Raw genomic sequence first — 10,413 nt, forward strand, 5'->3', positions numbered from 1 at the left:
GTGCTCATGCTGGGACAGAAAGGTGAAGAAGTAGGGCATTTGGGGCGGGGAGGAGGAGAGAGGAGGGTTCCGGGGACAAGCCTGTGGGGTGGAGGGAGAAATTTACTCAGGATCCTACTCTCTTTCTGTGGCAGGTGTTCCTTCTAGAAACCTGAGGCAGACAGTCTGGGCTGTGCGGAGAAGGACCTGGGAGGTCAGACCTGGGGTAGGACGTCAGCAGGTAGGGTGGGGCTTACCTGGCGCAGTGCAGGTTGGGTAATGTGATTGACCCTGAGCTTCTCAGAACCTGGGCATGTGCTTTCGATTTTGCTTTCCAGGTACCTTGGACCCAAAAGGTGTTTGTGCAGACACAGCTGCCGAGTGGATGTGCACAGCTAAGAACAAGTGGGTCTTGTCTTTAATCTTCCAGAGGGAGATTCTAGGTAAGTTGGGAGGGTAGGAGCCCCTCCCCCATCTTCTCATCCTCACACTTTCTAAGATAAGGATATTGTCACTATTGTATAGATGAGGGAAACCGAAGTCTGAGGAGGGTGTAAATGGGCCCAAGGGCACATGTAAGCAGTGACAGAGTCCGGATTGGAACCCAGTTTTGTCTGATGTTCCTCCCTAGCCCAGTGCCCCTAAACAGTGGAGAGGGAGGGGGACCTGCTCAGGTGGGTTCACATCCTCCCTCCAGCTCAGCTGAGACCTGGACTCCCTGACACAGGAGCCAGTGACCCCAAAGGAAGAGGGGTGCCCGGGGAAGCAGAAAAGTTGGGGGATGGTAGGTGAGTAAGAGCCTCTGTTCCTTGCGGCCTGGCTGCCCTGAGGCTGATGGGACAAAGGATTTCCTTTGAGATTTCAAATCATGACATTATTTCACTCACCCTTTCAGCTTAGTGCCGGGCCTTGTGGGAAACTGAGGCCCTGAGAGGGGAATGACTGGCCCCGGGTGCCACACTGAGACCCTGAGCAGGAGGTGGGTGGGCTCTGCCTCCCTGCTCTTGGCCGGCCTCACTCATAACCGTGGGGGGATGGGCGACGTAGGAGGTGGTCCTGTGTATCTGAGCTGGAGGAGACTGAGCCCAGATCCCTGTGTCTGTACAGCAGAGACACACCTGGGAGCTGTTGCCTTATTCACACCACATCCCTCCTTAGCCTCCAGCATCAGGAGGTGTGGGCTCTACTCTGCCCCCAGGAGCTGCCTGACGCTGGGCAAGCCCCTTCCCTGAGAATGATTTGTTCCTGTGTCTCCCCATGTTTAAGAATTTGGGTTCAGTCTCTCCATGTTGATCCATAGGCTCCTGTGTGCTGTGGACAGCGAGTCACCTGTGGTTCACGTACCTACTGCACACAGTGCCCCGGCCTCTCACAGTGTTCTGCCTTGGCTGATGGTCGCCTTTGCCGTCTTTAATTGTTAAGAAGTCAAATCAGTCAAAGTTTTCCTTTATGGCTTCTGGGATTTGCGTCTTGATTAGCTATGTTTCTGCAACTCAACATGAGTTTTAACATTTCTTTCCCCACTTTTATAGTTCTCCTTTGGGTTTTACATTTAGATTCCTTTAGGATTGATTGATTTTTGAGGAAGCTTTTGTGTTTGTTTGTTTGTTTGTTTGTTTGTTTGTTTGTTTGATTGTTTGATTAGTCCTCAACAGAGGATATTTTTTCCCATTGATTTTTAGAGAGAGTGGAAGGGAGGGAGGAAGAAGGAGAGGGAGACAAACACTGACGTGTGGGATGCATCAGTGGTTCTCTCCCACATGTGCCCTGACCTGGTTCGGGGATGAACCCTGCAACCCAGATTCATGCCCTTGACTGAGAATCAAACCCTTCACCCTTCAGTGCACAGACCTGCGCCACACGGTCAGGGCTGTGGAAGCTTTTTGTTTCTTCTTCCTTCTCTTCTTCATCTGCATCTGTGTCTTCTTCCTAATGCAGGACATATTTAATGGTACCTACAGCCTTCAAGGAGCCTCTGGTGCAGGAAGCAAAGTGCCTGGCAGCAGGTAGTGAGCAGGAGTGGGTGGGGCAGGACAGAGCTGGGCCTGAGCCCCAGACCTGGGTGCCCCGCCTGGGAGAAGGCCAGCTTTGGGATGTCCTGCTCAAGGCCAGGCATCAGAATCAGATTTTCAAGTTCCTCTCTTCCTCTTTCTCCTCATATAAAAATGTGATGGCTGCAGGAAGGAAATAAATGGAACTCCAAAGCTGATAGAACTGCCAGAAGTACATTAAATCAGGGGGAAATTTGTGTGAAATCTGAGTCATAGTTTTTTCATCAAAATCAACAAGAAAACCAAATGGAGTGAAACTGGGGTTTGCTGTGTGGTTGAGTGGATGGTTGTCCTGTGTCCCCGCCATGGGACACATCAAGGCTTGAGCCATCAGTGTCAGGAGCGCAGGCGGACAATAGACCTGGCCCTGTGTTTACAGATACAAATGCTACACAGTTCAATGGTTACTGGAAGAATGTGAGTCATTATTTGTAAAGTCTTAGAGCATCCCGGGAGAGCAAAGACACGCAGGTGAGCCACCTTAGTATCAGCTATTAGTATACCGGCAAGTCCCTTGGCTCTCTGTTTCAGGCACGTCTCAGGAGGGGTGGTTGATAAATGCTGTTTTGCTTCTTAAAATAACGCCTACAGACAATCAGCATTTCCTTTCTTCCCTGGGCTCCAAAGCAAGATAGTTCAGACAGAACTGAGAGAATCCTCTCCATGGAAAGGTCTGTTTCCATCATAATTGTTCATAGAACAGAAATGATCCAGAGTGTTTTCATTATTATTGATTTGCCATCGAGAGAGACAGACAGAGAAATATTGATTGTTCCACGTAAGTATGCATTCATTGATTGTTTCTTGCATGTGCCATTCCTATGTGCATTGTATTATGGAACCCACACACTTGGCATCCTGGATCGATGCTTTAACCAACAGAACTACCCAGCCAGGGCCAGAGTGTATTCTCACAATGACGGCCATAGACATCACTGCCTTTCCTTTGCCTGCCCGTCCCATTTTGGGAAAATTTGGCCTCAACACAGAGCCCAGGATTACAGTATGGCCCCATCCCAATGGTCACCAACACAAGGTGCACACTGACACTTCCTAGGAAAGAGCCCTCTAGCGCTGTGAGACCACACTATCCAACCAAAAGGTTGGTCATCCGTGCATCCTTCAAATTGACTTGTGATCAAAAAGGGGACCGTGGATGAAAAATGGGTTCTATGTAAAGCAACCTCACAGGATGATGCGATCACAAATTCCTAGCTGGCAGGTCATGGCGGGGATCACCTCCCAGGAATATACTTCTTAGTAAAAGGTTTGTTTTCCTTAAGCAAGACCTGTCCATTGTTTCTGTGCATCTAGGTGAACACACTTTGAAATAACCACTCTCAAGAGAGAACAATCTGGCCTGACTGGTGTGACTCATGGGTTGAGTGTTGGCCCATGAATGAAAAGGTCACCAGTTCAATTCCTAAACAAGGCACATGCTCGGGTTGTGGGCTCATAACCCAGCAGAGGGCATGTAGGGGGCAGCCACTGGATGCTTCTCTCTCATCAATGTTTCTATCTCTCTCTTCCATTCCCTTCCTCTCTGTAAAGTCAATAAAAACATTTCTGGTTGTTGTTTTTTAAAGAAGAGTCCACACTCTTGTTGACTGTCCTGTAATCCAATCCCCACCTGCTTTCTCCCAACTTCATGTAACCTTCCTTACATCCCCTCCTTCATTTCAGATGCAGAGAAGAAGCTGAGTGACTGTTATTCTCCAGAGCATTTTAGATCTCATGCAGTTTGGCTCAAATAAACTTTTCCAAAAATCCTTTTAAAAAATTACAGCCTTAAAAAGGAAGGGCATTCTGGCCCATGTTCCAACAGGCATGACCCTTGGGGACACTATGCTGAGTGAAATAAAGCCGTCTCAGGACAGTAAACATTGTGTGATTCCACTTAAATGAAGCTCTCGAATCCGTGGAGATGGGAAGTAGAGAGGCAGTTTCCAGGGGCTGGGAGTTGGGATGGGGAGTTATTGTTTAGTGGGTATTGAGTTTCTGTTTTATAAGATGAAGAGAGCTCTGGAGGCTGGTTGCACAACAGTGTCAATATAATTTAACACCATTGAACTGTATCCTTTAAAATGGTTAAGGTGGTAAATTATATGTTGTGCATTTTTTAGCATAATAAAAGAATTTTTAAAAGAATGATGTGTGTGTATGTTTAAAAAGTACTATGAACTGGAAGATGGAAAAGATGGACACCTCATATCCTGTGAGCATTAATGTAAATTGGTGCAATTTGTTTGCATTAGAGTGTGGCTCTAGGCATAAAGGAATTTTATATGGTGATTCCCTCTGTCCCAGTCATTCTATTTATTAAATATCTTAAGGGAGGCAATCTCAAATGCAGACAAAGTTTTATGCCTGAAGGATGTTTTTGCACTATTTTCATAAAGAACTAGAAACAAGCTAAGGTCCACTGATGGGTGTGGGCAGCAGAGAGACCGGGCAGCATCAGGAGGGCTGGCAGCCCACAGCAGATCTGCAGGGATGGGGCCAGGGCCGCAAGACCCCAGGGCCTTAGGGGATTGAGGGTGTTATAAGCAAGAAGGGTGCAGACTTGGGAGCTACAGCCCCAGGAATTTATCAACACAAGAGACTTGGCATAGGGTGCAAGACATCGTTTGGGAATGAGAAGAGTCATTTACAAGTAACACAGACGCATTAATAAACGTTTTTGTATATAAAAGAGAGTAGAACATAGTCCTCACAAACACGGGATTGGGATCAGGAAGACTTGGGCTGGAGTCCTAGCTCTAGCCCTACTGTGAGACTGGGACTAACCCCAGTTTAGGTGAAAACCTAGACTTTGTCATGGTTTCCTCCACGTTCCAATGGGAGCCACCATGGCGCCCACCACGTGGAATGTGTGAGAGAATTTGGTGAGGGAACTCGTAAGGAGCCTGTGGTAGACACACCATCAATATTAGCTGAGTGATTAGTCAACACAAATGTCCCCAACCTCAAACCATTTCCAAAACATTCCTTCCCATCTTTTGTGTCTGGTGTTACTGCTTCTTTGGTTTTATGACTCCTCAGCTGTCTGTTTCTTTGTCTGAGGATCTTCTCCTTGTGTCCCCACAGGACAAGGGGACTGTCACTTGGCTTGGAGTGGGCTGGAGTGAGGCGAGTACCTTCTCTTAACTAGCAGCTGGCAGAGCCCAGCAGACAGGGAAACACAGTGCATTGAGTCCATCTGGCACTTGCTTCCTTCCCTGAAAGAAACACCAGAGACGGAGCCCCTCGCTGCTCCCTGTTGCTCAGCTGGCTCACCTTCGACCCCACTATTTGTTTTCTCTTCCCCAAGGGTGAAGCAACACCTCCTTCCAGCTGGACACAGACTGGTGAGCTGAAGGGGAAACTCTGAGATCCCACTGTTGACACCATGACCTCAGAAGCTGCCGGGATCTGCCCAGGTAGTCAGCCTCCTCCTCTCCAGCTGGTTCCTGCTCATGATCTAGAATTGAGGGAGGTGCCTCCAAGCTGGGTTAAGCTATACAGGAATCAAGAACCTCCAAGGGGATTGATGAGTGTCCCTGAGCCCCCAAGAGGGGCCAAGGGAAGTCCCCTCAACCAGGAGTCTGTGGGAGGGCCTCCTTCCTGGCTCTCTCCTCAGGCTGCTCACTGCCTCCCATCTTCTGCAACTCATGCAATGTCTCCAATGAGGCCAGGACAGCCCATGGGAGGTGGGAATTTCTTGTCCCCTGTACCTGGAACCTGCTAGTTCCTGGTGGAAATCTTCCCCTCCAGAGAACTGCCACCTCCCACAGCTGTGCTGGGTCCCTGACCTGTGCCCCAATTATAAACACCTGAGTACCAAGGTGTGACTATCTCAGTCACACCCTGCAGAGGCCTGCTTTGTTATTCGCCACACCCACACCTACCACATTCAAGAAATACACCCATTTAGTGCTCTGGGTTTCCTTCATCTAAGCCCTGGTTTCCTTTTTCCCTCAGTGTGTGAAGCAAAAAAGGAAAAAACAACCCTCCCCCCACCAAAATCCACACTGCATTTTCTAGGCAACCAAAGCACCCCCCAGAAGATAAACTTGTTCCTGTTGCAGCACAAGGGAGGAGAGGACAGATCAGTAGGCTCCATCTACTGAGCAGTCTCTCAGGTCCCGGAGGGAGGCTGGAGCTGGTGGATTCCTGAGGATAAACAAGATGCCCTCTTGTTTAAGGAGTGGGCGAGGGTGGGGTCAGAAGTGCCCACAGGGAGCTGTGGCCCCTGAGACCAGCCTGGAGGGGGGAGAGCTGATACTGATTGATCACAGGATTAGAGCTGAGGCTCCAACCCCCACCCACCTGAACACACCCCCTCCACTGCCCACCTTGGAGCACCTGTGAGAAGCAGGAGGAATCCTCTTTGCTGGTAGTTTTACTTCATCAGTGGCGTGTGATCTGAAACATTATTTTCAAATTTTAAAAAAATCCCATAGGTGAACTCTAGGGTAGAACACAGAAATCACATGAATTTTTGAACTACAAGGAGGCTTCAAACTAATGTACAGAAATGTCTGACGGGTGACCTTGGATGCCACCTGTGAGCTTTCTGCTTCTTGGCTTGGGTCTTCTTTTCCTGTCTGAGTTTCACCTTCTTTGTCTGTGAAATAAGAATAATATGTCTAGTGTGTATCTGGCAGGAAACATTTCCATCCTGTCTCTACACACACAAAACATACACCAACCCCCAGTCCCTCATTTGAATTTCCATGGTCTCCAAATCCCTGAGAGTCACACAATTTTTAAAAGATTTATAAAAGTTATTGATTTATACAGAGAGAAAGAGAGAGAAATAGAAAGAAGGGAGGGAGGGAGAGATATGGTGTCTCTGCCCCTTCTCATAAGGACACCATTCATATTGGCTTAGGTCTTACACTTATGACCTCATTTAACCTTAATTATAAAATACAGTCACTTGGGGCCTGGCCATTGTGGCTCAGTGGTTGAGTGTTGACCCATGAACCAAAAGGTCACTGGTTCAATTCCCAGTCAGGGCACATGCCTCGCTTTCGGGCTCGACCTCCAGTAGTGGGCATGCAGGAGGCAACTGATTGATTCTTCTTTCATATAAATGTTTCTATCTCTATACTTATCCCTTCCTCTCTCTCTAAAAATCAATAAAAGCATGTTAAAAAATAAATAAGCACCAGCCGCTTTGGCTCAGTAGATAGAGTGTCGGCCTGCGGACTGAAGGGTCCCAGGTTCGATTCCGGACAAGGGCACATGCCCGGGTTGTGGGCTTGATCCCCAGTGTGGGGTCAGCCAGTCAGGATTCCCTCTCATCATTGATGTTTCTATCTCTCTCTCCCTCTCCCTTCCTGTCTGAAATCAATAAAAATATATTTTAAAAAATAAATGAATAAGTACAGTCACAAGGGGTGTCAGACATGCAATATATAAATTTGGGGGGGGGCAGGTCAGTCCATAACACCAGCTGAGTCACCAAAAGTTCCCAAGATCTTTTTAAAAACTCCCCCACATGATAGCTGCTCAGGAAGATGAACATTTAATCACCTTGTTTATACTCAATTCCATTAGATTTCTTCTAACCTTATTCTTTTTTTCTTTCCATCTAGAGGGCAAAGACTTTGTTGATGTCATTGAGTATTTAATGGACCCAAGGAACAAAGAGAAACTTCAACGCCTGCTGAGTGATGAAGCCTGGAAAAGATTTGTGACTGGGGCCAAGTTGTCCAGGTAACTTCCCGGGGATGCCTGTATGGTCACCCCATCTCCCCTGCATCTAGATTCCTCTGGCAGGCACACTCCTCCAGGCAGGGTTCTGAGCATGGGGTTGAAGAAGTTCCTTTTCAACAGTCCATGAGGAACATTTCCTTCATATCATTCCTTGCAGAGAAGGGGCTCGGGTTGAGAAGAGATGAGACCTGCAGGGGGAGGGTTAGGTGACCTTGGGCTCCTTACTTAACCACTCTCTGTCTTACTCATCTGTTCTATTTCATTGTGAGGAAAATAAGACAATACATGTGAACTGTTTAGCCTAATGACTGACACATAGTAGGTGGACACTTGACATGAACTTTTAAAGATGCTGGGAATAGACAGGGCCCAAGGGTCTTCCTGTTGGACGTGAGAGCCACACAGGACTTCCTGTGGGACAAGCCAGGAAAATCCTGGCACAGTTTGTGGCCCTGGGGATTGTGGCTAGAGAGCCTGCTCTCCCTAAGAAAGGGATTGTACAGACTCTGCAGGGTCCTGCTGGCCTGGAAGGCGGAGAGCTGGAGAGAAGCGGCACTGTGTTGGGTTGAATCCTGAGTGTATCTCTGCCCGGCTCTGGGGCTCTGGGCTTATGTCATCTCCCTCTTCAATGGAATAGCAAGTCCATCTGATAGGACTATGGTGAAGGCCTTGGGGTGAACTGCAAGGCAAGGGTGAAGCAGCAAGTGTAGTCATCCTGTCTGGAGGCCCAGAGAGGCCTGGGGCAGGGTCAGAGCCGGCATCTGGATGGAGCAAGGGTAGTTCAGGTGGGAGGATGGTAGGAAAGCTTGGCAGCGAGGCTGGACTAGAATGAGGCAGCTGAGGCATCTGGGCACAGGACTGAGGAGGCCAGGGGTCTAGTGGAGGGCCGTGCGGGGGGGAGGGAGGCACTGAGGGGGGCACATTTCTTCCTTCCCTGATTTGATTCCCTCACTGCTGGGGGTAGAGGGCCCTGGGTAATTATGTCCTCCAACCCTGTCTGGGAGCTGGAGGGCTCCTGACTCCATTTGGGACCCTCTTCTCTTCTCCATGGAGTAACCCTGACCAGAGGTCATCTGAGGGATTCTGGGTAGACCCACACGTTCCCACCATAGAGGACAGGGCTTCCCGCACCAGCTCATCCAACCCAGGCCTTAGTGATTCATACACCTGCCTTGGTTAATCCCCTGTCTTTAATTATTACAGGGATGAGGCAGATTCACTCTATGCAGACTTGAGCGAGCTGAAAACACTCATGGCCGTGGAGGACAAAGATATGCCCTCAGCAGACCAGCTGCATCGGGAGAGCTTTATGAAGGAGTTTGCTCAGGTGAAACAGGACCTTGAGGAACGCATACGAAAGCTCTACGCACTTGCGGATGAGGTGGACAAGGTGCACAGGGACTGCACCATCTCCAAAGTGGCGGCCTCTTCCGCGGGCGCTGTGTCTGGCATTCTGACCATCGCTGGCCTGGCTCTGGCACCTGTGACAGCAGTTGCTACTCTGGTCCTTTCAGCAACTGGGTTGGGACTGGGGGCAGCAGCTGCTGTGACTGGTGTGACTGCCAGCATTGTGGAAGCCTCAAAGAACGCGTCAGCAAAAGCCGAAGCCAGCCGCCTGTTGTCAACCGGCAATGACACAGAGAAGCTGGTCGGGGAGGTTCTACGTTGCAGCACACCCAAAATTGCTTCCTTAGCACCGAAGTGCTTCCAATCCCTGCAAGACATTGTGAAGAATGCCCGTGCCTTCAAGCTGGCCAAAGCCAATCCGGACTTAGCAGCAAAGGCCATGCGCTTCTTGCGCATGGAGACAGTCTCAGCCCGAAGCGCCAAGCAGCTGCAGAAAACTTTTGGAGGCACTGCTCTGGCCATGAGCAAAGAAGCCAGGGTCTTTGGTGCAGCCACGGCAGGTATATTTCTTCTCATGGATGTAATTCAGCTAGTGAAAGAGTCAGTGCACTTACATGAGGGCGCAAAGGCTCAGTCGGCGGAAGAGTTGAGGCAGCAGGCCCAGGAGCTGGAGAGGAAATTGGAAGAACTCACCCACATTCACACAAGTCTACAGGAGGACCTGACTCCATGATCCCCAGACAGTGCAGGGAGCAGGGTGTGTGGGAGACAAAGGCGTGGACTTACCTTGTTAGAGGGGGAAAGCCAGCGAGATAAAATGGATGGAACTGTGTGTTAAGAAGTTTGGTATTTCTATAGCTGAGCACAGCAAAGGAGGGGTTCATGCAGATGGCTGGTGGGCCAAAGAGAAGGAAGGAACCTGGAGCCTGGAATCAGGGAAGAGAGGGGGAAAGAGAGTGGGGGTGGGGGTGGGGGGGGGACTTTATTTTGACTAAAAAGACATTGGGGTCATGAATAAAGAAAGAGAAGTGGAGGAATAAGCACCGAGTAGGCTCTGACTACCAAAAAGTTGACAATGGAAGAAGGAGAAAGAGTTTGTGTTGTTGGGATATGGGAGTTACAGTGGCTCCTGGATTGGCCCTTCCCAGGGTTCACCATCCTAGCAGGAACCCCGTCTCTCCCTGGTCCTGGTCTCTAGCCCTGCTTTCCAGTTCCAGCTCACCTTTGTCTTCCAGCGGTACATCTTAGGTAGGCAGTGATTTTTTTTTTTTTAATTACTATATATAGTTTAATGAAAAATAGTAATGATTGTGTAACCAAATAGCTAAAACTA

The 10,413-nt window shown here is 49.0% G+C and overlaps 2 protein-coding genes across 2 annotated transcripts in view; both read left to right on the forward strand.

The window, feature by feature from the left end:
* The window catches only part of LOC106697796 (myosin-9-like), an 11,049-nt gene extending 5,891 nt beyond the window's left edge, over nucleotides 1–5,158 (forward strand). Inside the window, exons 5-7 of the mRNA XM_023757205.1 lie at nucleotides 148–220; nucleotides 318–422; nucleotides 5,118–5,158. Of these exons, the coding sequence (XP_023612973.1) occupies nucleotides 148–220; nucleotides 318–422; nucleotides 5,118–5,158 (219 nt within the window). The remainder of the gene's footprint in view (nucleotides 1–147; nucleotides 221–317; nucleotides 423–5,117) is intronic.
* Nucleotides 322–9,813, forward strand: LOC102435026 (apolipoprotein L3-like). The gene is made up of 4 exons (XM_006092748.3): nucleotides 322–422; nucleotides 5,341–5,449; nucleotides 7,613–7,733; nucleotides 8,937–9,813. Exons 2-4 carry the CDS (start codon nucleotides 5,419–5,421, stop codon nucleotides 9,811–9,813), a joined length of 1,029 nt encoding a protein of 342 aa, XP_006092810.1. The 5' UTR covers nucleotides 322–422; nucleotides 5,341–5,418.
* The last annotated feature ends 600 nt before the right edge of the window (nucleotides 9,814–10,413 follow it).

The sequence above is a fragment of the Myotis lucifugus genome, unplaced genomic scaffold (assembly GCF_000147115.1).
Source record: "Myotis lucifugus unplaced genomic scaffold, Myoluc2.0 scaffold_103, whole genome shotgun sequence".
NCBI classification, from domain to species: domain Eukaryota; kingdom Metazoa; phylum Chordata; class Mammalia; order Chiroptera; family Vespertilionidae; genus Myotis; species Myotis lucifugus.